The sequence below is a fragment of the Trichoderma reesei genome, assembly GCF_000167675.1.
Source record: "Trichoderma reesei QM6a unplaced genomic scaffold TRIREscaffold_1, whole genome shotgun sequence".
NCBI classification, from domain to species: domain Eukaryota; kingdom Fungi; phylum Ascomycota; class Sordariomycetes; order Hypocreales; family Hypocreaceae; genus Trichoderma; species Trichoderma reesei.
Window position 1 is genome coordinate 1,480,290 of NW_006711148.1, and position 27,730 is coordinate 1,508,019.

Here is a 27,730-nt window from a genome sequence, read left to right on the forward strand (position 1 = left end):
TTCGAGCTGATCCGTTCAGAGTCTTGCCCTCGTGTACATCATGTAAACTCCATGTAAATGGAAGGTCCTATAGAAGCTGTGATGCCAAGGGGGGCCTGCAAATCCCGCATCAGGCTCTGGTGATTATCACATCAGGAGGATAGGCTGATGCTTCCTCGTCTGTTTCTGTCCAAGTCGCGCCGACGAAGAAACCTGTTTCTTCGTCCGCCACTCCAAATGAAAGCACCTGCCTTTAACCGTCCCTCCAAGGACGCGCTAGACTAACCATGAAAGTAGAGTAATTTTTAAGTTTAGCCTCCCTCGTGGCCGATGAATTTGCAGTGAGGTGATGGGAATATGCATAGGTAGGATCTAAAACTCTCATGATGCTGATAAAGTAACAGTAAGTCGTCGAAGCCACATGAGAAGCCCACGTAGTACTATTGCTTGGTTGTGTAGTTCAAAGACTTGTAATTCGGTTTGAGAGCGAATCGTGCTTCAGCACAGCAATGCTCAGTTCCAAACGTAAAGCGGGAAGACGAGGGCAGCCTCCGTGGCTCCTCAGCAACTCCTCGATCAGGACTCCCGTGCTGGTACCTTTCATCAATCGTCCATATCAACAAAGACCAAAAGCATCCGGTTGCAAAATGAGCGTTAACCTTAGTGCCACCTCCTGGGAGAATAGCGAAGGTGCTCATGCAACGAGTAGTACTAGTATCACACACGAACAAACGATGTCGTTGTCGACTCAGTTTCCAGGGGCTGGCGCTAGTGTAGAATCGCCGAAAGAGGAAGCTCACGAAGATCTTGGCACGGCGTCGGGTGTCGGAAAGATTTCCATTTGTCAGGCAAACCAGAGGGCAATGCCACGAAGAAGATGAAGAAGGTGAACAAGCTGGTCGGTGCCAAGACTCCTGAAGCCCCGTCATCTAGGTCCTGTATTTCCTTCGCATCCAAATGATTCCTCCAATCACAATCAAGATATGGCCTCATGGGGGTTATCGTTAAGAGTTGGTTGTCCCTACCCAAAAAGAGCAACAAGTGTTGTGTGATCAGTAGAAAAGAGACATAACGAGATGTGGGCATCAAGCGGCAAGTTATGGCGATATAAGTCATTCGGCGATGAGATGATGACGATGGCGAGTTGACGAGGAGAGCTCTTGTATCACATGAGCTCCAAGCTCAAACCCCTTTCAACCGCAGCGTCTCAACGCAACGCAGGTTGATATCCTCCAAGATGCCTTGATCTTGTTGGTAAGACACTGACAGTGGTAGCAGATCATCAAGTTCGGGACGGCCTGGTCATAACGTGTCTTGGACAAGATTCCAGTGATGATACACGTCTTGGTCGGTTGTTGAGGTCCGGGAAGCTGGAGAAGGTGTGGGAAGTGGCTTTAAGTGCTCCTCACTTACCAGTCCCTTCTAGGACTAGCACCTCCGGATAGAGTTTCAGTGACATTCGTATCTTGCAAGACGCAAGCGCTAGCCCCTGGACTAGCATCGGTACCGTGTTAACAGCGGCTCAACTTGTGTGGTAGGCAGACGCGGGCAAAGAGGCAAAGCAGCACCTACCCAGGTACCTACTGTACGCAGGTACCAAGTGCGGGATACCCAGGAGATGGAGGCTCGGGAGGGTTGAAGATGCATGACTCAGCAGATATGCAGTTCGCCACCCAATGAGATCGCGCCAAGCACGTGCGCCGTCTGCGTACTTGATCCGTCTCCGTACCTGCCCAGCGGTATCGACGCTCTCTGCTCCACTCCTATCACTCCATGGTGACGACGACATCAGCGAGCCACAATAAATCCGCCCTCAATCTGTGGCCGTCGACGCATCTAAACGCATCTGGGCAGCTCGTCCTGCATCAACCTTTATCCCTGCATCTTCATCGACAATATCCAATTTCCGAATTCTCACGCCTGGCGCTCGATAGAGCAGAGACGTCCGATCTGGGCTCCAGCGGAAGGCGACGACGCCTGGCGAGGGATCGCTTCCTACAGCCGTCTACTTGATCCGACCCAGCTCGCGGCTCACCATGCCTGATTTCCGGGTCGCCGTGAGCTTCGCCAAACCGTCTCGTGGCGCTGCAAACGGCTCTACACTGGACAATGAGGCGCCGGAGGCTTCCGAGACGTCTCCCCTGCTCTCGTCCGGCACCGAGCAGGAGCCCGTGACTGAGTCCTCGCCGTTACTTTCCGGTGACGACAACCACCATCCAGAGAACGAAGAAGGCGAGAGGGACAGCTTGAACAGATCGCCACCGAAGTCGGAAAGCCGCTTACGATGGCCCTCCATCATTGCCATTGCCATCCTGGCTGCCCTCACCATTGTGGTCATGGTCCTTGGCTTCCTCGTCCCTCCTGCCGTCAAGTCGTACGCCGAGACCGCTGCCGTCCTCGAACCAACCGGATTGGCTCTCGAGTCTCTCACTCCAGATGGAATTCGCGCACGAATCCAAGCTAGTTTCAAGCTTGATGGCTCACGAGTCAGAGACGGTACTGCCAGACGCCTCGGCCGGCTAGCCACGAGCCTTGTGAGGAAGATCGATACGGAAGAGACGAGCGTTCGCGTGCATCTGCCAAACTACGACAATGCTCTGCTGGGCTCTGCGGTTGTGCCCCCATTGAGCATCAATCTGGTCGATGGGAAGACTACCGTGCTGGACTTTGTCGCTGATCTCAGTCCTGGAGATGCTGAAAGCTTACGTCAGATTGCCAACGACTGGTTAGATGGCAAGCTTCAGCAGGTCAAGGTGACCGGCGCGGCCTCGCTTCGTCTCAAGACTGGCATTCTGCCCCTTGGGACGCACGAGATTGTCGAGTCAATGGTCTTTGAAGGTCAATCCCTCTACCGCTCCTTTGCTTTGTTATATTTTGGAGAAAAGACAATAATGTGAAAAGAAGAGATTGCTGTTGATATATTTGTTTTCCCAAATGGACCCTGAGCTAATTTGATTACAGCCAACCAAATTCCTTCTCTGCCCGAGTACAAGATTGACCGCCTCAATATCCACGATGTGCCCGCTGGTGATGGTGGACGGATGGCCGTTGGTGCGAATGCCTCCATCATCGCATACAACGACCATCCAATCGGCCTCACCGTTCCGCAACTTGCCTTTGACATCCTCGTGCCCAACTGTGACCCTTCCGAGTCCTATATCATGGTGGCCACTGCCGTCACTCAGCCAATCGATGTGGAGCCGCATGCTAATGTTACCGTTGATGCCGTCGGCCTCATCAACGATATACCCGAGAAGCTTACTCGTGCCTGTCCCATGACCAAGATGTCACCTCTGGACAACTTCTTCAAGCGTTACATGCATGGTGAAGACGCCCAGATCTTCGTCCGTGGCCAGGACTCGGACAAGTCGGACGTCCCAGAGTGGCTGAGATCCTTCTTCAGCAGCGTCACTGTGCCGATCAGCTTCCCGGGGCGGTCATTCGACGATGCTATTCGAAACCTTTCTCTTACGGATGTCGACTTCAAGCTACCAAGCCCCTTCGCGGACCCCAACGACCCGAACTCAAAGCCCCGAGTGTCCGGAACAATCGAAATCATCGCCGAGCTTCCTTCTGAACTGAATCTGGATATTGGCGTTAACAACCTCCGAGCCACCGGCGACATCTTTTATGAAGGCAAGAAATTCGGCGAACTTAACGTGGAACGATGGCAAAAGGCCCACTCGAGCAAGACCACGGATCCCGAAGACGAGAAAGCACTGCTCCAGATCACGTCCCGCATCACCAATGTCCCTCTCGACATTACTGATGGGGACGTCTTCAGTGACGTGATGGGAGAGCTTCTGCTCGGTGACGAGGATATTCTCCTCGACGTTGAGGCCCTTGTCGACATCAAAGTCTCGACTGTGCTCGGAGACTTGGTCTTCAGAGATGTTCCTGCAAAGGGCAAGATTCCAGTAAAACGTCTGTCTTCGCCTTGGTAATTCTCTTGCGTGGCACGCTTGTGAAGGTGGCATGACGTATCTCTTCTACTCTGTTGAAGGTACGATTGTGGTTCGCCTCACAAGGCGCCCAAGGGCAGCTCTGCTAACAAACTGGAACAGAGCTTCCTGGTAAATCGCTTACGAAAATGAATCCCCGTGTCTCCAATCTGGTCATTCTCAACACAACGAAACACGCTGTTCACATGCAAGCGTCGGTCAACATAAACAACCCAACGCCTTACACGGCTTCTATTCCCCTGGCAAATGTCCATGTTTACCACGGGGAGCTGTTAATTGGGGAGGTTACAGTCAAAGACCTGGACGTGCAGCTGGGGAACAACTCAGACCTGGCCGTCTTCGCCACCTTGGATCCAACATCTCTGGGCGGAGAAGAGAGCCACAAGGCTGCTGTGCAACTACTCTCCAACTATGTTTCAGGCAAGAACACAACACTCACATTTAAATCTCACAAAGGTAGCATTCCTGGGGTACCCATCATTGGCGAGGCGCTCTCCAAGTTCAACGTCTCACTGCCAACGCCCCGACTCAAGCTACCAGGCGACGAAAGCGGCAGGGATCAGGGCAAGAACTTTGTGAGGGACGCCGTCTTTCATGTTTTCTCCTCCACGGCCACCTTCAGCCTCGCATCCCCGCTCAAGCACAACATTATACATATCGAAAGAATAAACGCTACGGCATTTTACAACCATACAGAACCTGTCGGCCACATCCTCTACGATGAGCCGTTCGACGCGCTTCCAGGGGTGACGGAGACCCCGCGTCTCCCCGTCATCTGGTCGACCGATAGCATCGGCTACGACAAGCTGATTGACGCAATGGACGGCTCGTTGAAGCTGGATGCCAAGGCAGAGGCAACCCTCAGGATAGGAAATTGGATAGAGACTATTCATTATGAAGGACGAGGTATTGGAGCTAGGGTCAGGATATAGACGGTACATCTTTTCTTTTCATGACACTCATTTACAGCATCTGATTTGGGAGCGTTTGAATTTTTTCTTTTGATTAGTTCTGAGATTGATTACTATTTTTGTTCGTTCTGGCCTGCAGGTTGATGGTTTAAGCAATCCCTACATGGAACATACAATGATACACGCATATTCGCCAGTTTAAGTCTACAAGTCTACAAGTAAACATGGAGCTTGGGAGGTCATAAGACTACGATTGAACATGCACATCGCTACAATGAATTAGGCCGCCAACATGACATCTCACAACGGAAACGGAGGGCCCAAGGGTGACAAACCTGGAGTAGGTTGACCACGTCGAGACCGACTCTGAAAGTGTCAGCAAGCACATCAAGAAAGAGAGAGAAAGCACAACAAGAAAAAGGAATATGCACCTTTGGTTCTATAAGTTATCCCTAACGAAAATGCCCAAACCAGCGGTATTATCAGTGAATCAGTGCAGAGGCAGAGGCGGATCATTGTAGGCCTCCCGGGAATGGAATCGTATCACAGAAGATGGACACACAAAAATCATGGCGGCCCATGAACCTTTAGCCGAGCCGCACTCCGGCCTCCCTGCGCTTCTTGAGCTGCTGCGCCGTCGCCAGATTCATGCCCGCATTCTGGCTCGCGTCAAACATGCTCTGGGCCTCGCGCCGCTTCTCGTCCTCAATCTTCTTGAGCAGCTTCTCCGTCTTGCCCTTGCCGCTGCCCTTTCCGTGGAACTGGTGGCTCAGATGCTTAAAGGCCTCCTTCTGGTCCAGCCTCCGGCCGTGATCGTCGACGTACTTGAGCTCGACGTTGGGCTTGTACGTCGCGTTGAACAGCTCGGCCAGCCGCTTCGACTGCTGGTGGTCGCGGTGAGTGTTCTGCTGACGGGCCCATTCCTCCCTCTCCCTGACGGACATGCGGTCCAGTCTGCCGCTCATCCTGTCGCGCTCTCTCTGATGTCGGGTTTGCTCTTCCAATTCCGTCTCCAGTATTCGCTTCTTAGCAAGGAATTCTTCGCGCGCCTTGAAGTCTTCGTAGCTTCCGCTCTTGGAAGAGGAATCGATGAGGCCTCGCTCCCGAAGCAGAGCAAGAGCAGCGCCCATGCCTTCTCCAACGGTCTTTTCATCTGCGATACCTGCTGCTTCATTCTCTTCGCGTTTTCGAGTCCTCTCCTCTTCTTCTTGCTGTGCAGCGGCAAGGGCTTCCTGGTGTTCCGCCGCGTATTCATCCATCTCTGCATCCTCGCCTTGACCGCCCATATGGCGATCCTCGGGTTCGGGAGTTTTTGTGGCCTGTTTCTGCCTCCTTGCATGGCGATCGTCCTCGTCTGGCTTGCTCAGCCCCGCAACGAATTCGGAGATCTCGCCGATAACTAGGCCTCCACTTGGAGCTTCTTCAGGCTGCTCTTCCTCCTCTTTGAGCTGCTTCGCAATATCTTCAGGCCGTGTCTTCTTGCGCTTTTTCAGCGCATTCTTTCGTTGGATTGCTAGTGATGCTTGGAGATCATCGTCGTCTGCAAAGTCATCTGTAGTAGCCTTCCGTTTGGTGGGTATGGAGGCATCTTTCGTATCAACATCCATGGCACCGGCATCCACTGGAGCAGGTTCGATAGGGAAGATGTCATCCTCGTCAAGCTGTTTTTGTCTGGTGCCCTTGTTGCCCTTCTTCTTCTTGGGCTTCTTCACCTTGATCTCTGATGGAGCAAGGTAGTCGGATGAAGGTGCAGCATCGCCATCTAGAACAGCACTGTTAGAGTTGCTTCCACGGGAGCAGGGTAAGGGAGAACGATACATACCTATGATATCATCAAGGCTGATTGACTGAATCTTCTTTGCTTTCCGCTCTGGCTGGCCGAGGATATCTGACAGCTCAGCGATGGCTCCATCGTCATCAAGAGTAAACTTTTTCGCCTTTTTGCCGTTAATCTCCTCGTCATACTGTGCCAGTATGGTGCCTTCGCCGTCGTTGTAGTCATTGGGGTTGTAGCCTTTCAGCTTCTTCTTGAGGTCGAGCCTCTCCGTGAGCTTCTCTTGTTCTCTAAGGTTCAGGTTTTCAAGCTCATCGCCCTCTTCTTCGTTCTCGTCAATCGTCGTGTCCTTCAAAGTAAGGATCTGTTCGTCTCCGTCCAGAAAGGCGGTCGAGTCGTGTGCAACTTTGATGCCTGCGAGGTCTTTGGAGGTATACTGTATGGCAGCAGCCGCGGCAGCTTCTGCCGCAGCAAGCTCCTCCTCCAGCTTCCGTGCCTTGTCAATCTTCTTCTGTCTCTTCTTTTGGCCCAACAGCCAGGACTTCGCATCCAGGTCTGCTTGCTCCTCCTCGCCGAGCCCCTTCCCTGCGAGAATAGCAGCCCGCTGGGCTTTTTCACGGGCTTTTCGCACGGCGGCAGCCTTTTCTTCGCGTCGTTTCTTGGCTGCCTCTTCCTCCTGGAGCTTTTTGTAGTTGTCATACGCCTGCGCCTGGCGACTCTCGACGGTGCTTCCGGGCTCCTCTTCCTCTGACGTCGCGGTTTGGGGCGCTGGATCGGCTCCGGGTACCGGCAAGGGCTTCATGCCCAGCGATATCCGGATTCGGTTCGTCTCTTCGATCGTTGCCGCGTCCATTTTGGTCGCTATCTGGTCGGGCAAAAGATGGGGGAATGCCGGTCAAGGTGACGAGCACGGGGAGAGAGTTAACGTAGAAGCAGTGACTTCTAGGTTGTTGATGCGATGGAGCCTGATATGATGATACTACTACTGCTAAGCTTGTTGCAGCTTATCGCGGGCGATATCAGTTTCTCCGATATGCTATCGTCGGCACGTGACTGTCTCCACCATGTAATTTTTCCCTGCGACTCCATATAACGCCGGATCGTGAAATTTTCTTCTTTCTTTTCCTTCCTTCTCAACAAACAACGGATCTGTGCTTTGCGGTCCCCTGCGTTCACGCGTCAGGGTCGACTGCTCTGCAGCTCGATAACTCCATGGAGCCATCAACTTGCTATGGTGTCAATCATCCTATCGACAGGTCCAAGAACAAGCCGGCCTCCGGCTGCCTCATTCGCTGTCGCAAGACGGCTTGAGTGTTGTGGCTGGAGGATTCGGGGGCCCCATATTCCAACCCTTTTTTCCAAGGCCGTCGGCCGGTGAGGTTGAGGAAAACCATGGGTTGCCTACATATTATCGATGCTGGTGTTTGGTAGTAGCAATGTTTGCGGTGGCAGTTTGAGCCGAGCCTCGTCTTGGGCTTCTGACCCAGGCAACGCCATCTGACTAGCTGCGCCGAAGGAAGGATGATTCATTGTACGACGCCAGTCAATGGAATCTTCAAGTAAAAGCCCGACGAACCGACCATGTCAGATATCAGAATTCTCCTGGCTGGTGGGGTTGGTTGGAGACTGCTTACGGAGTCGATGCCTCGTGACTGTCATGGCCGCGTCCAGCCTCCTGGGACTCTGTCCGATATTATGACACGAGTAAAGCCTGCATGATGTCAGTTTGCTGCGTCTCATGTCGAGAACAACACACCTGGTGCTACATAGGCAATACTACCTCGTAGCTTCAAAGTTGACTGTTTTGCTTTGATGTCTTTGATCATGCCCATCCATCCCTTGTCTTGCAGTGCATGTGGATCTCTACGTCCAGACGGGGAGAAAGCTTGTCTGTGATAAAGTACGATGATGCATTGATGCCTGTGGCTACGGCCCTTTTATCCCCATCGTCATGCATCTCTATATTAATCCAGGAGACTCTCCTCCTGGCATGGGTGAGTACAAGTGACGAGGACATGTAGAAGCAGAGCCACGCAACGTCTTGACATCTGTACCTATTTTGGGCCAAAAATCGAGACCCACCAGCTCGTCCTACCTTACATGTGAAGATCTTAGCCCACAATCCTACTGTTTTACTAGTATTACTGCACAGCTGTCATCACGAGTCCTCGGTTGCTTGTGAAACCCAGCTCAGCTCCTGAGCACATGCAGTAACGCCGACTCGGCGTCATTTCGCCACACCCAATTTGGACCTGAGGGATGCTGGAAGCTGCTGAGCAGATCCCGTTACCGATTCATGGCACTACTACATCCATACGCAGCAAACATGGGCTTGGGCTTGGCTTCTCAATGCAAAATTGCCCGCAAAAGTCCCGGCATTGTCGATGCAGAGATGCAGATTTCAGCGGGCGATTCTAGGGTAGGGCGACTACTACTACTAATACCACCTAGTCAGTATGTATCTAGCACCGGAGGCTAGGCGGTTAGTGGACGGGAACCTGGTCATTCCATCGCAACCAGGATCCCGCACTTCGTTGCGCTTCTGCCCCCACGGGGCGGGAGTTGGCAGAGGCAGAATGCGGAGCAGCCCCTTGTCTGCCCTGGCCGGGGCCTGTTGAAGCAAGCAGACGAGAGCAGAGCGGTTGAGAAGCGGTGGTTGACGCTTGACGGTACGAAGACGAGCGAGAATCCCGTTAAGCCGAGGCTGGGCTCCCCCCCCCGTCATCATCATGCCCATCCTGCTCTTCCAGCCCACTCGTCTCCCTGCCTCGTCGCCTCCCCTCCCTCCCCCGATTAGCTGCGCATGTTCTCCTGACAGCGTGACTAATGACGCGTTGCCAGCCCATTCGCCTGACGCATCCCGGCATCTGAGTCTAGCTCGTCACGCTGGCAATCTTGGCCCAGGCAGAGCAGCAAGACGGCGGGCATGATTGGGCCGTGCCCTGGCGGGCATCAGCTGGCCATCCGCTGCCACCCGAGACCGCATCACCGACTTGTCGGATCTCTCCGAGCAGCAGGAGGCTGATCCTGGCCGGCGAGACGATTGAAAAGGGCTGCCGGGCCCGGAGCAGGACAGCGGCGAGAGCGAGCGAGAGAGAGGAAAAGAAGAAGGTCGACTGTCTTATTTTCAGCCAGCCCCGGCTCAACAGAAGCAGAGGAGAAGGCGAACGACGTCAACGACGACGACGACGACGACGAAGACGGTGAAGTCCGTTAGTTGAAGATCCTTGCCGTCACAACACCATCTCGTGGATATTGCTTTCCCCTGCCGTTGCGTTGCCACCTGTTCCCTCTTTCTCTTCCCCCCTTCTTCCTCATTCCGAGCGCTACTGGTTCCTACTCCGCAGCCTTCGGTTGTGCCTTTCTCTTTGTCGACCATTGCACCGCCCGTCGCGGCACTTGGGCCCCGGAGAATTCGGCCCTTTCGCAGCATTTTGGCCCTCAGTTCCCCATGGGGACGGTCCACACTTCCTCTCTTGGCCCTGCAGACCTTTTGTCGTCGGTCCGAGTCGGAAGAAGCTCAGTCTTGAGCGCTTGAGTAGCATCTACGCGCGAATCACTGGACAAAGTCGGCAAGACGAAGCCGTCGTCGCCTGCTGCTGCTGCTGTTACTGCGACAGGCGCTCCGACTGGGGGCATCGGCATAATAAAAAGATGCCCGCCTTCGCCATGGACCTGGCCATGAGCCACTCGGCATCGGCTCTCTCTCTCAACGCTTCCTCTCACACATCCTCCTTCATTCCGCCCATCATGCACGTCCTGTCGACTGCGGTGCTGCTCGGCTCCGTTGCCGTTCAAAAGGTCCTGGGAAGACCAGGATCAAGCGGTCTGTCCGACGTCACCAAGAGGTCTGTTGACGACTTCATCAGCACCGAGACGCCTATTGCACTGAACAATCTTCTTTGCAATGTTGGTCCTGATGGATGCCGTGCATTCGGCACATCAGCTGGTGCGGTGATTGCATCTCCCAGCACAATTGACCCGGACTGTAAGTTGGCCTTGATGAACCATATCATATATCGCCGAGAAGTGGACCGCGTGCTGAGACTGAGACAGACTATTACATGTGGACGCGAGATAGCGCTCTTGTCTTCAAGAACCTCATCGACCGCTTCACCGAAACGTACGATGCGGGCCTGCAGCGCCGCATCGAGCAGTACATTACTGCCCAGGTCACTCTCCAGGGCCTCTCTAACCCCTCGGGCTCCCTCGCGGACGGCTCTGGTCTCGGCGAGCCCAAGTTTGAGTTGACCCTGAAGCCTTTCACCGGCAACTGGGGTCGACCGCAGCGGGATGGCCCAGCTCTGCGAGCCATTGCCTTGATTGGATACTCAAAGTGGCTCATCAACAACAACTATCAGTCGACTGTGTCCAACGTCATCTGGCCTATTGTGCGCAACGACCTCAACTATGTTGCCCAGTACTGGTCAGTGCTTGCTTGCTCTTGAATTACGTCTTTGCTTGTGTGTCTAATGCCTCCACCACAGGAACCAAACCGGCTTTGACCTCTGGGAAGAAGTCAATGGGAGCTCATTCTTTACTGTTGCCAACCAGCACCGAGGTATGAAGCAAATCCTCGACATTCGCTGCTACTGCACATGAGCATTGTTACTGACCAGCTCTACAGCACTTGTCGAGGGCGCCACTCTTGCTGCCACTCTTGGCCAGTCGGGAAGCGCTTATTCATCTGTTGCTCCCCAGGTTTTGTGCTTTCTCCAACGATTCTGGGTGTCGTCTGGTGGATACGTCGACTCCAACAGTATGTCTTTTCACTGTTTATATGAGATTGGCCAATACTGATAGCTCGCCTCTAGTCAACACCAACGAGGGCAGGACTGGCAAGGATGTCAACTCCGTCCTGACTTCCATCCACACCTTCGATCCCAACCTTGGCTGTGACGCAGGCACCTTCCAGCCATGCAGTGACAAAGCGCTCTCCAACCTCAAGGTTGTTGTCGACTCCTTCCGCTCCATCTACGGCGTGAACAAGGGCATTCCTGCCGGTGCTGCCGTCGCCATTGGCCGGTATGCAGAGGATGTGTACTACAACGGCAACCCTTGGTATCTTGCTACATTTGCTGCTGCCGAGCAGCTGTACGATGCCATCTACGTCTGGAAGAAGACGGGCTCCATCACGGTGACCGCCACCTCCCTGGCCTTCTTCCAGGAGCTTGTTCCTGGCGTGACGGCCGGGACCTACTCCAGCAGCTCTTCGACCTTTACCAACATCATCAACGCCGTCTCGACATACGCCGATGGCTTCCTCAGCGAGGCTGCCAAGTACGTCCCCGCCGACGGTTCGCTGGCCGAGCAGTTTGACCGCAACAGCGGCACTCCGCTGTCTGCGCTTCACCTGACGTGGTCGTACGCCTCGTTCTTGACAGCCACGGCCCGTCGGGCTGGCATCGTGCCCCCCTCGTGGGCCAACAGCAGCGCTAGCACGATCCCCTCGACGTGCTCCGGCGCGTCCGTGGTCGGATCCTACTCGCGTCCCACCGCCACGTCATTCCCTCCGTCGCAGACGCCCAAGCCTGGCGTGCCTTCCGGTACTCCCTACACGCCCCTGCCCTGCGCGACCCCAACCTCCGTGGCCGTCACCTTCCACGAGCTCGTGTCGACACAGTTTGGCCAGACGGTCAAGGTGGCGGGCAACGCCGCGGCCCTGGGCAACTGGAGCACGAGCGCCGCCGTGGCTCTGGACGCCGTCAACTATGCCGATAACCACCCCCTGTGGATTGGGACGGTCAACCTCGAGGCTGGAGACGTCGTGGAGTACAAGTACATCAATGTGGGCCAAGATGGCTCCGTGACCTGGGAGAGTGATCCCAACCACACTTACACGGTTCCTGCGGTGGCTTGTGTGACGCAGGTTGTCAAGGAGGACACCTGGCAGTCGTAATGAATCGGCAAGGGGTAGTACTAGTAGACTTGTAGTCTGCCGGATTATTGATTGGAGTTGGTCAGTAGAATGAACCACGGGAATATTCGGTCACCGGGACATTTGGGATATAGCGTTTCGAGAAGCTGCTGGTTGCAGCACATTGGAGAAGGATGCCCTTTTACGACTTATACCGCTATGCCGGGTATATTAATTTAGCCGTTATGAAACTCAAAGAGACGATGATAATGATGACGAGTAATTGTTCGTTTCAATTTCGAAAGCTGACTCCCACGAAGAATATGCCAATGACCCACGGCATGAAGCCTGAACTGGGCGTGTGTAACACTTTAATTTGCCTGACGGCGGACAAAACAAAGGCGGCAGCAATGTTGAGACCGTGTGATAAACCAAGGTTCCCGAGGGAGAGAGAGAGAGAGAGAGAGAGAGAGCTAGGTGAAAGAATGAGTCCGCCTTTGAGTCATCCTGCGTCTCTCTCTCCCCCTCTCTCACTCTCTGTATCCCATCAACCTCTTCCCTGTTCCTTCTCCTATCGCATCCATGCGTTTGCATCTTCCATTTCATTCTTTCCCCTTGAGCCCCATCTATGCAAACTCATCATCCGGCGCCTCGATGGAATCCTTGACCTTGATGAGAATCGCCGTCATCCAAGGCTCCAGCCTGCTCGTGCGGTCGAACTGGAACAGCAGCTCGCTAAACTCATCCTGGCTGTGGTTGTCGACGGCGTTGCACAGGTCCTCGAGCAGCTTGTACTTGTATTGAGAGGAGAACTCGGGGTCCTTTTGGCGGTAGGACTCGACGGCGCGGCGGGTGCCGACCATGTCGCCCGTGGCGAGGTGGCAGATGCCGGCCTTGAAGCAGTAGGTCGAGAGGCTCCACTTCATGGTGCCGTTGCCGATCATGGTGTTGATGATGCGGTCGTACGTCTCGATGGCGCCGTAGTAGTCGCCGTCGAGGGCGGCGAGGTCGGCGTACTGCGTCCAGAGCTTGTTGGCGTTGCTGTTGTAGGGGACGGGGGGGGAGGAGGTGTATGTTAGCCATCAGTTGGACAATGAGAGCGCTTTTCAAACAAAGAGAGTGATCACATGTTTGTCTTGCTTGCGACAGCGACTGGGTGGGAGGGGGGGCATCAAGAGCACAACGCACAGTTCTCTCGCCTTTGGTAGCCGCTCGGCAGCTTCCTTGTAGGCTTCGCGCGCCCGCTTCAGGTCCTTCAGGTCATGCTCATAGATCTGACCGAGGATCTCCTTGACTCGCGACATCCTCGTCTGCTTGCTCTCGCTCGTCGACTGCTGGATCAGGGCAAAGGCCCGCTCTCTGCACCGGATGGCGGCTTCGGGGTCATCTCTTCGGTAGGCGTCGGAGGCCTCGACGTAGCTGTCGGCGGCGTCGGTCAACTCCTTGAGGTTCTTCTCTCGTACTTCGGCGGCTCGCTCGTGTGTCTTTCCGGCCTGGATGTCTAGATTGCAGAACAAAGAAAGCTACGAGTCAGTCCACTTGCGCATCGAACTCTGGCATGTGCTTCTTGACCATGTATTTCATCGGAGTGAAGCTTTTGGGGGGTAGATGGGAGGGTGGGAGGGGAGGGAAGATGGCGCACTTTGTCCCTGTCGCTCGTATGCCTGAGCGGCCTCCTTGAATAGTCGCGCGGCGTCCCAGAACTTCTCGTCAGAGCCGCCAAAGAGGCTCCAGCCGCCGCTGCCCTTGGACACGAGCTTCTCGGCCTGTCGTTGCACCCGTTTGTTAGCAAGCCCAAGCAAGCCTCGCCTCTCGTCCACCTGGCTGTAGCTACGATAAAGAAGAGCGGCGCACCTGCTGGATCAGAGCCTGAGGATCCTCCATGGTTATCGAAAGGCGTCTGTGTGTTTGCGTGTGTGTGTCTGTGTAAGTGAGTTAAGGTAGGTAGGTAGTTTGTGCGTATGGGAGGCGCTTGGTGCATGTATGTGCGAAGTAGTAGGTGAGGTACTGAGTATAACGACGGAAGAGTCGCTGACAACAGCTGAAGACGGCGCTGGAAGCGATGCTGGCTGCTGCTCTGTTTCGGCACAAGTACCCAGTAACTGATGGCTGGCGGCCGATGCGCACTCAGAGGGAGGGGAGTGCCGCGGGTGTGTTTAGGCGTGACTTTGAGACACTATGACGACGCTGAAGTGGCTAGTGGGAGGTGGGGCGCAGCTACAGCTGGTGGCTGGTGCTCGATGCTTCCGCATTGGGGTTAGTTCTGGTTCTACCTTGCAACTTGAGAGAACTCATATCTCGTGTAATACTTGTAGTATGGTTAAAGAATATGCACACCATTCTCATCCGTCTATTGTTGAGCCATTCGACACTTTGTTGAAGCTCCAGAAGCCTCCATCTCGCCTATTCACAAAGCAGCAATTAGAGATTATCACTACACAATGTCACTCTGCACAAGATGCCGCGTATCTTTGCGGCAAACTCTCCGCCTCGGACCAACAAAGACGACATCCGCCCCTCTATCAACAAGAAGATCCTCAACCGCCACAGCTCAAAACATCCTCTCCAAACCAACCTGGTCCGTCAGCTCTCTCCTCCCATCTGAATCGCCACAATCGGATACAAAAGCGGCAGAAACCATCACACCGGCTCAACTACATCACCTTCTTCGCCTCTCCGCTCTGCCCTTACCCAAATCCCCAGCCGAAGAGCAGTCCATGATCGAGACGCTCCAGAGCCAGCTGCAGTTTGCACGGGCCGTGCAAAAGGTCGACACAAAGGGTGTAGAACCGCTTCGCGCCATCAGGGACGAGACAGACGCCGCCATCAAGGAAATCACCATAGGACTGGAAGACCTCAAGGACGTGCTGGCGAAAGAGGTTCGTGTGGGCCATTATCAGCGGCCTCGAAAGGTCAAGGAGCGCATTCAGTCTGATGCCGAGAACTGGGATGCCTTGGCGACGGCGTCAAGGAGAGCCGGCAAGTACTTTGTTGTTGAGAGTGGGAAGAAGGCCGAGGCTGGAGAACCTTGAATTGATGAATCATTTCTCTCTCACTGGACAGTGTGATAAGGTATACATTTTGGTGTAGTGTATGCCCAGCTGCACACTTTGCGCCATTTCCATCCGTTATTGTAACGTCCCGCCTTGATACCCTGAGAAGCAATAAAAATCCCGCCTTTTCCGAAGCCGAAATATGTAAAGATAGCCTCGCCATGTGTTCCGCATCAATATGCCCGCATCCAACAGCCTAGTTAACAAAAAAACCGAGCCATGTCCTCACAAAACCGGTTTCGCAGAACCCAAAATGATCCGATAAACTCCCAACTCCAGCCTTGACATGCACACCCTGTAGAAGCCATATCTTGTAGAGGCCATATGAAGGCTACTTGGGCACTTCCTTGTCCGTCTCCTTCGGCTTGTACTTTGGCACCTTCTCGTAGGCGTTTGGGCTCGGCGCCCTCTTCTTCTTCTTGCCGCTTGCGCCATTGCCGCGTCCACGGTGATGCCTATGCCCGTGATCATGAGAATGTCCGCAGTCGTGATCGTCACCGACAGGCCTCTTGCCCCTAGACCCGGCCTCCGAATCCGAATCCGAATCGGACGAGGAAGAATCAGACGACGACGACTCGTCGCTGGACTCGTCAACCGCCTTGGGTCGGTGATATATGCAGCACACTACAAATCACAGTTTCTGTCAGTCGCGAATGTCCCTTCTTCCCCTTGGCTGTCGCCGCCGCCGCCGCCGTCGCCCTGATCGCATCTCCGCAACACGAGAGAACGCACCTTTTGAGCTTTTCCGACCCAGTCCCTCATTGTCCACAACGTCGTCGGCCCACTGCACCGATCTGCCGTTCGCCGTGTGGCCTCCCCGCAGGCGCAGGATCACGCTGGGCTGGCTGTCGGTTGTTTCTGATCGCGGCGTATCTGCTGCTGTGGTTGTGGTTGTTTGCGACGCTGCGGGCGCCTGCGCTCTGCGCTCCTGTTGTTGCGACATGGTGGTGGTAGCGGGCGTCCTTTTCTTCCAATGGGGAGATTCGTCGGGTGATTTCTCGTCTTCCGATGTTCTGGATCGTGACCGCAGTAGCTGTCTGTTGGACGCAGGGAAGGTAGAAAAGAGAAGAATGGCGGAGACGTCTCTTGTATTTATAGGTGGGAAAGAAAAGAGATTGTTCGTATGAGGCTGGAAGGGAAAGCAGATAAGGGAACTCTGCTGAGACGAAGCCTTGAACTGTCTTTTTTATTTTTTTCCGACGATGTCATCGATGGTCCTAGAAAGATGCCAGGAACAGGCAAGTCGGAAAGTCTGAGCGGCCCCGCGATTTCCCCAGCACAACGAAGCCGACGTTTGTCTGCTGTCAACTTAATAAGCAGAGGTGGCGTCACTGAGCCTTAGAATCTTGGTATGATTTCAGTTTGTTCGATACCTTACCAAAAGGGCTCGAACGCTCCGGAATGTTTGCTGGCTCAAGCATGCAGTGCCTTTTTATCCAACAAGTGACCATCGTGAGTTTTCATTGCCATGTCTATCCGCCTTGATACATACAAAAATGGGGTGTGGTCGTAATCTACTTCTGTGCACAGCATACATTCATCATGGACACGTTATCGTACAACACCAACAATCTTCAATGTCCTCCCTCATGTCTGGCATGTGACACCGACCCCCCAAATCAAGCTCCTTGGCGCTCACGCTCACGCCCTCGCCGCTTCTCCAGTTTCTTGGCCCCCTTCATGCTCCTCCTGGGCCGGCTCCTCTTGTGCTCCGCCAGCTCGCGTGGCTTGTTGTTCAGCCAGCCGTTGATCGGCTTCCTCGACCCAATAAACTTGCCCTCCGGCGAGTAAACGTCGACGGCCGGCCAGTCTGCTGACTCCTGGGGCTGCAGCTGCACCTTGGGCTCCGCGGCCCTGTCATTGGCCGCGGTGTCTCTCCGCATGCTGTACATGTTGGAAAACGGGTCGCTGGTGTCTTTCGGCTCCTCCTTCGGCATCGCGATTCGCTCAACGTCCTTTGGCGCATTCTGGGATTCCAGTATGCGCTCCAACGCCCGCTTGCGAACCTGGGCTACAATCTCAACGTATCCGACGCCTTCGATAAGAATATCCACTGACAGCACACGGAATGGTAGCTGGTCGACGCTCAGGCCGATAGCGTTCTTTCTGGTCAGTGGCCCGGCCCTCTTCTTGGTGACATCGTGGTCCAATTTGAATGTCCCAGCGTGCTTCATCTTATCTCCGGTTCCTGGCAGAGTGATGTTTTCGAGACCAATCGATTGGTGGGTTTGGTTCTGAAATGCGATGGCCTTCTCTGTCGACGTGAGATGCTCGTGAAGTGGCGTGAAGTTGTACATGAGGAAGATCATGTCTGGTGTTCGAGGCGTGATTCGAATCAAGCCTCCACCCAGGAGCAGCGAGGACCCAGGCTTGACAGTGACCTGCTCGGGAACGATGCGCTTCTTCATGATGAGCGATTGCCTGTGCTCTTCTTTCACATACAGCTCGAGATCACTGCGCGCTAGCCCAGGTAGATCGATCAGCTCCCCCTTGCCGTTACCAAAGGGAATTCGGATGGGAGATGCGGTCGTGCCAGGGAGTGATGAAACGATGGGCATGTCCGGGTAGTTCTCAGCCGGCCGGGGAGGCGGAAGAAGAGATCCGAGGTTGACAGTTGCCAAGTTCTCGTCTTCTGCCAAGGCGTCCTCCGGTGCCATGGAAGCTGCCGGCGAGCCTCTTGGAAACGTCGATACACTGGCGCGCTGTGGCTTTTCGGCCATCCTGCCCTTGGGATAGATGGCCTCAAAGAGCTGGCTCTTGCCCACGTTGACTTTGCCAACCATCCATCCAGCACCGCCGCGGTTCCAGACATCCTCCTTGACCTCCTTGGTCCACCAATCCCGCCTCGCACTGACACACCTGACATTGCCCAAGCGAACGCGCTGACCAAGCCTTCCCAAAGCGTCGCGCAGAACATCCTTCAAGTAGGGCATCATGGAGTCTACAATCTCTTTGGTCGGGCCCAGGAGATCGCCCCTGGTAATGATGAAGCTCATCTCGGTCTTGCGATCGTTCTGAAACTTGCCGGCTCGAGAGCGGCGGTTGCGCGTGCGCAGCGGAATGTCGCCCAGCAGCACGTTGAGTCGCGGGATGAGAGACATGGGGAAGTCGGCGGCATCGATGACGTGGTATATGTGGTTGTATTTGTGAGGCGACTCCTCGATCGTCTCCCGCAGAGACTCGACGGTGGGATGGAACATTGTGAGCTTGGCGGTATCGCCCTTTGTGCTGTGATGCAGCAAGTCATGGCATCGATCGCAAACGGGTGCTTTCTGCTGTGGCGTCACTGCGTCAAAGGTTTTAGCAATATGCCATTTCAACTCGGGGGGGTGAAGCTGTCTCGTACTGTTGATGGGCACACTCTCAGGCTCATTGCCTTCGATAAGCGCCGCAGGGTCCAAGCCAAGCTCCTTCAGCCTGCTCTGGTCCAGAGACTCCAGCGCAGCATTGACAATCTTGTCCTCTTCGCCCTCCACGGGACTTGTCCGCCGCGCAACTGGATGCAGCCATTCTCTTATCCTCCTCTTGCTCACGTCCACGTATCCAAGCAGGTCTGGGTCTTCGGTCTGCGTGAATGCGCCACAGCCGGAACACGTCAATGGCAGTCTTCGCACCGGCTTCTGCAATGGCTGAGGCACTGCCGGCGTCGGATTCGAATCGTTGTGGCTGAATACCGCTTCGGTGTGGTTTCTTCGCCGTTGGCAAATGCTTCTTGTTGCGCCCAGACTTATACTCGAGAGCTTGCTCGATAGTCCGGCAACTGCAGGACAAAGATACAGCGGCACTCCCGTTGAGGGCGCAGCTTCGCCTACTCTCAGAGCCTGCCGGAGCAGTCGAGCTGTCACCGCTCTATGCATATTCTCCGAAAATAGACAGGAAAATTGGTTGATTAGAAACGACAGATCATGGTAGAAGAAAAAGAAAAAGAAAAGAAAAAATGAATTGAGAAAACAGGGCCCTTCTAAAACGGAACTTCTAGAGAATCAGTTTTTCTGGCAGTTGACAATCGCCTTCCTTCTTTCCCCCCACATACTGTCGCGTGGTTTCACCCCACCATCAGCCAAAAAAAAAAAAAAAAGGTGTCCGGATGATTAGCCGGCCCGCCAAAGATTGAATCGGCTTCGCAGTGTGATTTTCTGCATCTGGACCGGCGAACGGCTTTGGATGAAGACGTAGGAGAGAAAGCTGCGATAATTGCTGGCGCATTCGACCCCCTTGACAGCAAATTGAGCCCTCGCAACAGTCGAGGCGTAACAGCCAGAGCCCAAGATGAGGTCATTAGGAGAGCGGTTGAATCTGCTCCGAAAGGTAACCAATTGACATCCCCGTATATATGCGCCAAAGCAAACCGTCAAGTCGCTAACCAAGATATTCATTGCAGAGAGTAAGAAGACTCCTTTCCCCCATAGACGAACACCTCGACCCCGACTTACACACGCACTCTCTCAAAACAGCTCATTAGCATCAAATGCGGTCCCGGTGCAGCAGTCCTCCCGGCGGACGTCACCCGGATACACATGGATTTTGCTATCCACCTGAAAGGCGGCCACATGGGAGCTAGGTTCGTTCTAAACCACACGATGCCCTCTAGCTCTCTTCTCCTCTCCTCCCTCGGGCCTCTCACCTTCACATCAAGCCAACACGTCTAACAAAACACACAAATCAGGAAATTCTGGAAAGAATACCTCCCCCGCCTAAAATACCACAACCCCGCCATCCCCATGATCGTCAACCGCCACGACCAGAACCAAAACCCCCCGACAATGACAATCTACCTCCGCAAGCCCGACTCAACATCCTCCTCCTCCTCCTCCTCCTCCTCCTCAGCCATCGCCGCCGCTCAGCCCGCCTCCTCCCGGACAGGCCTCTCCAAGGCCCAGCCCCCGACCCCCGACGAGCGCGTCGTCCACATCGACATGACCAACAAGCACTCCTCCCACATCCTCGAGTTCTTCATGGCCGAGACCCGCGCCGTCCCGCTGCAGCCCACAAATGAGGAAATCGCCGAGATGCAGGCCCTCGAGACGCTGCGCAGGAACGCAGAGGTCGATCGCGAGCGCATGAGGCTGCTGAGGGAGGAGAAGAAGAGGGAGGAGGACATGCTCAAGAGGGCGAGGGCTGCAGGTGGCATGGCGGAGTCCGAAGAGGCGTAAGGACGAAGGCAAAAAAAAAAAAAAAAAAAGGAAACGCAAAAGAAAAGGGATGAGAGACTACTAGATATTTTTGTACGATATATAGAGCGGTTGGGGCTGTTTATGTGTATATGGCAATGAACCGTCGAAGGGAGGATAAAGAGGAACAAAGCTAGTATTGACTGAAAGCTATATATGCTATATGCTGTATTCCCCAAAAGGACCTATATCTGAGGGAATGGACGATGGCTCATTGGATCCAATCTAGTCCAGAGGAGAGTTCCTGCAATACCAACTCAACTGCTCTTATACACATATCACTAACCAGGTATGCTGAGCATCGCACCATCGAAAGAAGAAAATGTTGCCATAAACCTCTTTACGTCAGCTAGTAGCTGTCAGCTCATTTGAGGCCAAACCCTTCACTCTCATGAACCGCCCTCCACAGCATCGATTCAAGTCTCTCCTTTGAAGTGTAGCGCCACAGAGAGAGCATGTTGAAGCACGTCCTGGCAATGGGAAACCTCCCACAGTCCTCGCCCAGGCAAGACAGCTTAATCGTCAGCGAAGCAGCCCCCATCGCCGGTATGCGGTCGCTTCCAGTGACAAACGTCAGCAGTTTCCGCTGGTCGCGGGGAGTGGCCTGTTGGAACGTCTCCCAGAACCAGCCAACGACAGGCTCTGTCTCGTCGGGCTGCTTGCTCTCCCAGTTATCATACTCTGCCACGGCTCTCAGGGACGCAATGTCTAGCGACTCATCAGAACCCCTGATAAGAAGCTCAATCTCTTCAGGCCGAAAAAGGGAAAAGGCATTGCCGCCGCAGACGGTGTAAAAGCCCCTCTTGAAGGGCTCAAACTGCCTTTTGACCGCCGTGTCGAGAACGTATCTGACATACAGATCGACGTATTCCCGTCGGTTCTCATTCGTCACGGGCTTGCTCTCGCCTCCCGGGCAGAGAGGCATCTGCACTTTGGACCCATATCTGTCCGTCTCAATAACGAAATCCAAGCAAAAGGTCTCTTCAACGTCGCCATCAAAGGCCAAGAGCTGTTTCAAGCCATTGGCCAGCCGTGGACGGTATTCGGCCAAATCATCCAGCGTATACCTCATCGGAGATCGATGCTGAGCTGCCATAGTTCCCGGAGGAGAAGGAGCTGAAGCGAGCAACTTTCTAAAGGCAAAAGGGGGCAGCGCAACATCCAGAATAGTCGAATTGTAAATAGCCAAGCCCATGACAACGCCAACCAAGAAGAACTGATCGGATGGCTCGAATGAGTTGGGGTTGAAGTAGCAGTATTGCGAGTCGTCATCGTATATAAACATTCCTGCCACTCGAGTTAGCTTCATAGCGTTTCACAGCTTTTCATAACACAAGGGACATCATACCGTAGTCAGGATTAAAAACCTCCCGGATGAGGAGAAGGAACCATTCCTTGCGGAGACCGCCCGCGTCGATACCCTCCTCACCCTGGAACGAGATGCGCAAGCCCTTCTTCAGATCCTCCCCACCACTGCCGATGACGCTGCTCACTGCCGTTAGACTGTCGTCGACCAGGCAGTCTCGGCGTACATCAAGGACCAGATATTGGTTAATGTTCCTTCGCGTCATGATGCTGTCGAAAAAGGCATCTCGGGCTTTGCTTTGCATTTGCCGACGAGCGTCGTGCTCTAGTATGTGCGTCTTCGCCCAAATGCTCAACAGGAACGGATATTGGCAGAAGGAGAATCTGCTTCTTCTGGATTCCCAAGACTCAAAGTCGTCAATGAGGTCGGTGTAGTCTATCATGGAGTTGTAAAAGTCGGTGGGCGGCAGAAAGTATCCACCAGCACGAGCGGTTCCGTTCCAGGTCATTTGTCCATGGTGATGAACATCGTCGCTGCGACGGGCCGGCATCATGTTGTTGGCAGTAAACAAGAGAGATAGAACGCGGGAAGCTGCTTTGATCTGCCAGTCATCTGCGTAGGATATCTTCCTGGCCGGTTCTTTAGGCTTCTTGCTAGGTCTGGGACCGCCTATGGCATCATGAAGAGACGCACCGCCCGAACGACCAGCGTGCATCTGCGGAATCAACCCAGCTGTCGGATCGACCGTTTGCTCGGTCTGCTTCTTCTCGCTTTGTCGGATCATCCGGTAGGTCAAGAATCCAGAGGCCAGCTCCTTCACTCTGATGAAACGCGCGGCATGGTATCTAGCCATCCAGGTGATCATCTGGTTTTGACACTCTGGCGACGCATTCGAGATCAGGCCCATGATTCGTTTGATAATGCCGGAGTGCTGCCCCGATAGAAGCCCGGAACTTCCAGTAGGACTCTTCGCTCCCGTTGGCTTCGAACCCATTGACCCGCCGACTTCTGGCTGGAGCAACCCGCTGAAGCTTTCGCTATCTGAGTGTAGGGACGGGTTCTCCATGATGATGAGGAGGAATCGAAGATCCATTGGATTGTGAAGCGGGCGGCCGGGTCTCTTGAGCAAGTTTTCACTGACTTTCAAGAGCAGCCGCTGGGTGTGAGCCTGCCCTTTGAGCACATCCTGCTCGATCGCGCAGAGTTCCTGCTCGGCAAGGTCGCCCAGTGAAAGATCGTCAGACACTTCTTCAAAGATCTGGAACCAACCCTCCGCTGCGTTGTTCACGAGCGAGTACCAGTCATCGATATCGGCCCAGTTCAGCTGCGGCGACTTGGTAAGCGGATGCGGCCGGTGAACATGAACCGGCTCTTCCTTGTCCCTGCTGGGAGTCTTTTTGGACGCCATCGGATCCTGTCCGGTCCACCACAGCCCGTTCTCCGCGACGTCGCCCAACATCAACATCCGGGGGTCCAAGTCCACTATGGGAGAGTCGACCTCTAGCTGAGATGGCCTGCGAGGCGCGGTCTTTGTCTGCGGAGGCTGCCGCATGTCTTTCAACGGAACCGAGGGACGTCGAGGAGTGTCACTAGCAGATCTCGAGGCATATCGGGGATGTTGCGTGGAAAAGGAAGAATTGATGCACTCAAAGTTACTGAAACATTTTGTGATGTAGTCTTCTAATGGCTTGAATATCTTTCTAGGGTCATCAGGCTGGCCGGCAGACGGATTTCGTGATCGAGGGCTGGCGTGATTGTGGTTGTTGGGCAGCTGGCTTCTTGGCCCGGGATGCTCCGTAGAGGACGATGGATACGACCTCGATGCAATGATTGGAGGACTGCCATTTGATAAATTGAGATGCAATGTTGGCTCCTCTTCAAAGGCATGCCCGGTGCCGTGGCCCTTTCTGTTGGGAGTAATCTCCAGAGGCCCACGAGTCCGCACAGCAAGGTTAGGGTGCAGTCGGTCTTGAGGCAAGGGCCAGTCGTCACCAGTCCGCTCCGTTCGAGTCTCTGATGACATGTTGCCGAGCCTTCTGAGGACATATGACCGTAAACTTTGCCGGACGAGATGTCTGGTCTGGTCGAGAGAGATGGGTAGAGTAAGGCTGCCAAAGGGACTTGCTCTTGGACTTTGTCCTGGCCCTGCACTCGGTGTAAAGGGCGTTTGCTTCGACATTGAAGGGCCTGGGCTTGTGTCATGGCGCTGTCTGGACCCTTGGCTCTCCACACTTGTTGGAACCAAGTCGTTGATGGTCATGCAGATGGTACACTTGAACGTCTTCAACTCCTTCGGCCACCTGACGAGCGAGGCACACGTCATGCAGTGCCCAGTAGCGAAATCCCTGCTCCTCGACGGGCTTCCTCGCCTGTGCGTCTTGACCTGCCTGTTGACCGCAGCAGGGCCAACGACGGGCCTGTCCATCTCGACGGGAGGCTTAGAGGTCGAGCCCTGCCTCTTGCGACCGCTAAAGAGCGACGGAAACGGGTTGCTCATGGAGCGAAGGTGTGTCGACTTGCGGCCGCGGTTCTGCTGCGAGGACGGTTCGGCGTCGGAGTCGGACGAGCTGAGATCGGGATTCACACGCGCGTGGCTGGTCTTGGAGACACCGAGTCGTCGGTTCAGCGAGGTGGGCGTCTCGAGGGCATCTGAATGCAGGCGGCTGACGAGGTCGGTCTCGTCTCGCGGCATAAGCTCAGACCCGCGTCGAGCAGTAGGAGCAGGAGAGGGAACAGGAATCGAAGGAGCCATCTCTGCGGTTTCCGAGGCGGCTACGATATGACACTCTCGCTTGTGGCTGTGGCGAGCGAGGGCGGAAGCGGCATCTGCACATGGAGGAGACAGAAGGTGGCGATGACCGGACGAGCGGGCATTGTCCTCTACCTTAGCACCTTGCCTTTCGTGCTCCGTACTCCGTCTCTGTTAGCAGCCAGTCACAGCTGAAGTGGTGCTCCGGGCATACGAGCACAAGCAGACACGAGAGGCATAGGCAGGCAGCCGGCGCACAGGGATGGCCAAAGACGAGGACCAGGGGCCCAGGGAGGCTCGGCCCCCTTTGGTTTGATGAAGCGATTTATGGAGACGTCACCGGCCTCGACATCGAGCAGCTAAGCGGGCTCTGTCGAGGGCATTCACGAATCCTCGTCCTTGTACGGGCGCCTGTGCGGATGGGTGGCAGCCGGCGGTTGGCTGATCGGCAGGGGCTCGGGGTCTGCCTTATACTGTATCCCCAGCTCTGACGAGGTCGTATCAAGTTGCTGGGCTGGGGGGTGGTTGATGCGCACGTGCAGAGCAGGATCGGTAATTGACAGTGCAATCAGGCGTCCGCTCGTCATCAGCGGGGGGTCGCTGTGGCAGAGAAGAGGAGGCTGGACAAAGAAAGGAAGGAGAACAAAGGGAAGAGGAGAGGGGTGGCTTGTTCGACAGATTTTAAGGCTCGAAGTGCAAGATCTTGGGCTTCTTCACATGAAGTTTCTGTTCCCGTCCAGCGATCAATTGCCGGCCGGATCCCCTGGCACTAGAGGTAGACTTGCAAGGTTGGTGGGTTCTGCTCCATAGCGGCTGCAGACTGGCATGAAGGCTGAGCAACTACTACATCATCATTTCGAAATCAACGTCTTCTTCACTCGAAACGAGCCGAATTGAGTTGGAGCATCGTTTGCTTTTGTAAACTTTGATCATATTTTTAGATTTTTCTATTTTGGGTACTAGGTACTAGCAAACACCATTAATTAAATCGTTTCTAGCAAAAACTACACAACCGCAGCAGCCCTTTTCTTTTGTTTTTCCAGATGCTAATTACTCTACAAGGGACAACTTACTCGACAGGTCATCACCCCCATCTGTAACCCATCCCTGACGCCGTCGTCACCTGCTCGAATATGTGAAAAGTGTTTGATGGGAGAGCTCTCTCGGCCTCTCTCCTCCCTCTTACAGGAGGAGCTCCAGGGGGTTCTCGAGGACCTTCTTGAGCTCACGCATCCACTCAGCACCGGTGGCACCGTCAACGACCTTGTGGTCGAAGCTGCCGGTGACAGTAATCTGGTCATCCCACTCAACAGTCGTCTCACCGTCCTCGTCCTTGCCGGGAACGGCGACCTTTCGGGTGGTGCCAACAGCCAGGATGGCGGCCTGGGGAGGGTTGATGACGGCGGTGAAGTGCTCGACGGCGTCGTTCATGCCCATGTTGGAGATGGAGATGGTGCCGCCCTGGTACTCCTCGGGCTTGAGCTTGCCGTCTCGCGCCCTCTTGGCGAGCTCCTTGACCTTGGCGGAGATGGACTCGAGGCCACGGCCCTCAACGCCAGTGACAATGGGGGTGATGAGGCCAGTGGGGGTGGCGACGGCGACGGAGACGTCGACGGTGGAGAACTGGCGGATAACATCACCGCGCCAGCTGGCGTTGGCGGCCGGGACCTTCTTGGAGGCGACGGCCATGGCCTTGATGAGGAAGTCGTTGACGGACAGCTTGTACTTGCCCTCGCCAGAGGTGTTGAGAGCCTGTCGCAGCTTCAGCAGCTTGGTGACGGAGATGGAGCTGGTAACGTAGAAGTGGGGGTTGGTCTGGGTTGACTCCTGGAGTCGGTTGGCAATGGTCTTTCGCATGCCGCTGATGGGAATGTCCTCGAAGGTGGCGCTGGGGGCAGAGACGGCGGGGCTGGCAATCAGCTTCTTGACGTCCTCCTCAGTGATCTTGCCGCCCTTGCCAGTGCCCTTGACGCCGTCCAGGCTGATGCCCTTGGACCGGGCCAGGCGGATGGCGGCAGGAGCAGCGTTGGGCAGACGGTCGAGAGCAGTCTGCAGCCTGCCCTTGGAAGCGTACTGCTCAGGAGGGGCGGTGGTCTGAGGGGCAGACGCGGGGGTGGACTGAGGAGCGGGTTCAGACTCCTTCTTGGGGGCAGCAGGAGCGGCGTCGCCGCCAGCATCCTCCAGAGAGAACTTCTCGAAGGCGGAGATGTCGGTTCCCTCCTCGACAAGGACAGCGATGGGCTATATCGGAGAGATACATGCTTAGCATCGGAAAGAGACGGAACAGACTGGAAGGGAAAGAAAAAAAATAAAAAGAAAAAGAAACAGAGCAGGCGACAAAGAGGAAAGAACAGTTTTGACTTACGGTGCCGACAGCGACGTCCTTCTCACCAGCCTCCTTGAGGATCTTGGCAATGACGCCCTCCTCCTGGAACTCAAAGTCCATCTGCGCCTTATCCGTCTCGATCTCGACCAGCACCTCGCCGGGGGCGATGGTGTCGCCGGGCTTCTTCTGCCAGGCGCCAATGTTGCCAGCCTGCATTGTGGGCGACAGGGCCGGCATCTTGATCACCTGGTGGCTCGGGAAGGAGGCATAGTAGCGGACGACGTGCGCCGTGAAGCCACTTCGCAGGGCCTGGTGGGTGGGCGCGAGGATACGCCTCCGAAGAGCGGCGCTGAGCATCTCGGGAAAATGTCTCTCACAGCGAGGCCGTGAGCTGGCGGGCGGGCAGGAGGGCGGCGGGAAAAAGCGGGCGGGCGGCGTGAGGCAAGGTGCGATGCTCACGGAGCGAGGGCAATTGACGCCGTATCCAAGCGGGAAGAGAGGGAGAGGCGAGAGGCCCGAGAGTGTTGATGGCAGAAAATGGCTTCGACCGTGACGGACAAGTCGTTCAAAATCCCTTGGGGCTAGATTTTTGCGTTGAGCTCGATGCGCCTGGAAGCTTTTGGGACCTAGCCCTGATTGGGG

At 54.9% G+C, this 27,730-nt stretch overlaps 10 protein-coding genes across 10 annotated transcripts; 4 read left to right on the top strand and 6 right to left on the bottom strand.

Moving 5' to 3' along the window:
• Positions 1 to 1,945: 1,945 nt before the first annotated feature.
• Positions 1,946 to 4,873, top strand: TRIREDRAFT_73940 (uncharacterized protein; the record flags this gene model as incomplete). Its single annotated transcript, XM_006961190.1, has 4 exons — positions 1,946 to 2,817; positions 2,941 to 3,903; positions 4,044 to 4,516; positions 4,583 to 4,873. Exons 1-4 carry the CDS (start codon positions 2,016 to 2,018, stop codon positions 4,871 to 4,873), a joined length of 2,529 nt encoding a protein of 842 aa, XP_006961252.1. The 5' UTR covers positions 1,946 to 2,015.
• Positions 4,874 to 5,439: 566 nt separating this feature from the next.
• On the bottom strand, positions 5,440 to 7,567 carry TRIREDRAFT_119721 (uncharacterized protein; the record flags this gene model as incomplete). Its single annotated transcript, XM_006961610.1, has 3 exons — positions 6,675 to 7,567; positions 6,132 to 6,614; positions 5,440 to 6,056 (listed from the first exon to the last, which is right to left on the bottom strand). Exons 1-3 carry the CDS (start codon positions 7,477 to 7,479, stop codon positions 5,440 to 5,442), a joined length of 1,905 nt encoding a protein of 634 aa, XP_006961672.1. The 5' UTR covers positions 7,480 to 7,567.
• A 2,809-nt stretch (positions 7,568 to 10,376) lies between these two features.
• Positions 10,377 to 12,525, top strand: TRIREDRAFT_1885 (uncharacterized protein; the record flags this gene model as incomplete). Its single annotated transcript, XM_006960863.1, has 5 exons — positions 10,377 to 10,614; positions 10,683 to 11,052; positions 11,114 to 11,187; positions 11,254 to 11,385; positions 11,441 to 12,525. The coding sequence occupies 5 exons, from the start codon at positions 10,377 to 10,379 to the stop codon at positions 12,523 to 12,525; spliced, it is 1,899 nt and encodes a 632-aa protein (XP_006960925.1).
• Positions 12,526 to 12,824: 299 nt separating this feature from the next.
• Positions 12,825 to 14,367, bottom strand: TRIREDRAFT_119723 (vesicle fusion protein; the record flags this gene model as incomplete). The annotated part of the gene is made up of 4 exons (XM_006961611.1): positions 12,825 to 13,524; positions 13,672 to 13,984; positions 14,126 to 14,249; positions 14,338 to 14,367. The coding sequence occupies 4 exons, from the start codon at positions 14,365 to 14,367 to the stop codon at positions 13,110 to 13,112; spliced, it is 882 nt and encodes a 293-aa protein (XP_006961673.1). The 3' UTR covers positions 12,825 to 13,109.
• Positions 14,368 to 15,041: 674 nt separating this feature from the next.
• TRIREDRAFT_32714 (uncharacterized protein) lies at positions 15,042 to 15,500 on the top strand (the record flags this gene model as incomplete). The annotated part of the gene is made up of 1 exon (XM_006960967.1): positions 15,042 to 15,500. A coding segment is annotated over one exon (459 nt), but the record flags the coding sequence as incomplete, so codon positions are not given.
• Positions 15,501 to 15,867: 367 nt separating this feature from the next.
• On the bottom strand, positions 15,868 to 16,695 carry TRIREDRAFT_119724 (uncharacterized protein; the record flags this gene model as incomplete). Its single annotated transcript, XM_006961612.1, has 2 exons — positions 16,269 to 16,695; positions 15,868 to 16,160 (listed from the first exon to the last, which is right to left on the bottom strand). The coding sequence occupies exons 1-2, from the start codon at positions 16,477 to 16,479 to the stop codon at positions 15,868 to 15,870; spliced, it is 504 nt and encodes a 167-aa protein (XP_006961674.1). The 5' UTR covers positions 16,480 to 16,695.
• A 340-nt stretch (positions 16,696 to 17,035) lies between these two features.
• On the bottom strand, positions 17,036 to 19,500 carry TRIREDRAFT_44035 (uncharacterized protein). Its single transcript, XM_006961015.1, has 2 exons — positions 18,883 to 19,500; positions 17,036 to 18,804 (listed from the first exon to the last, which is right to left on the bottom strand). The coding sequence occupies exons 1-2, from the start codon at positions 19,391 to 19,393 to the stop codon at positions 17,156 to 17,158; spliced, it is 2,160 nt and encodes a 719-aa protein (XP_006961077.1). The 5' UTR covers positions 19,394 to 19,500; the 3' UTR covers positions 17,036 to 17,155.
• A 688-nt stretch (positions 19,501 to 20,188) lies between these two features.
• Positions 20,189 to 20,689, top strand: TRIREDRAFT_54686 (uncharacterized protein; the record flags this gene model as incomplete). The annotated part of the gene is made up of 1 exon (XM_006961191.1): positions 20,189 to 20,689. A coding segment is annotated over one exon (501 nt), but the record flags the coding sequence as incomplete, so codon positions are not given.
• A 382-nt stretch (positions 20,690 to 21,071) lies between these two features.
• Positions 21,072 to 24,705, bottom strand: TRIREDRAFT_54441 (uncharacterized protein; the record flags this gene model as incomplete). The annotated part of the gene is made up of 3 exons (XM_006961613.1): positions 21,072 to 21,994; positions 22,056 to 24,121; positions 24,191 to 24,705. The coding sequence occupies 3 exons, from the start codon at positions 24,703 to 24,705 to the stop codon at positions 21,072 to 21,074; spliced, it is 3,504 nt and encodes a 1,167-aa protein (XP_006961675.1).
• A 1,239-nt stretch (positions 24,706 to 25,944) lies between these two features.
• On the bottom strand, positions 25,945 to 27,364 carry TRIREDRAFT_44038 (dihydrolipoyllysine-residue acetyltransferase-like protein; the record flags this gene model as incomplete). Its single annotated transcript, XM_006961016.2, has 2 exons — positions 27,128 to 27,364; positions 25,945 to 27,003 (listed from the first exon to the last, which is right to left on the bottom strand). Exons 1-2 carry the CDS (start codon positions 27,323 to 27,325, stop codon positions 25,945 to 25,947), a joined length of 1,257 nt encoding a protein of 418 aa, XP_006961078.1. The 5' UTR covers positions 27,326 to 27,364.
• Positions 27,365 to 27,730: the final 366 nt, after the last annotated feature.

Bases quoted from the DNA above. Each gene is read 5' to 3' on its own strand.
- TRIREDRAFT_44035 (XM_006961015.1), bottom strand. From the start codon at position 19,393: ATGCATAGAGCGGTGACAGCTCGACTGCTCCGGCAGGCTCTGAGAGTA. The intron at 18,805-18,882 runs GTACGAGACAGC...CACAGCAGAAAG, and splicing joins TGAGAGTGTGCCCATCAACA to CACCCGTTTGCGATCGATGC.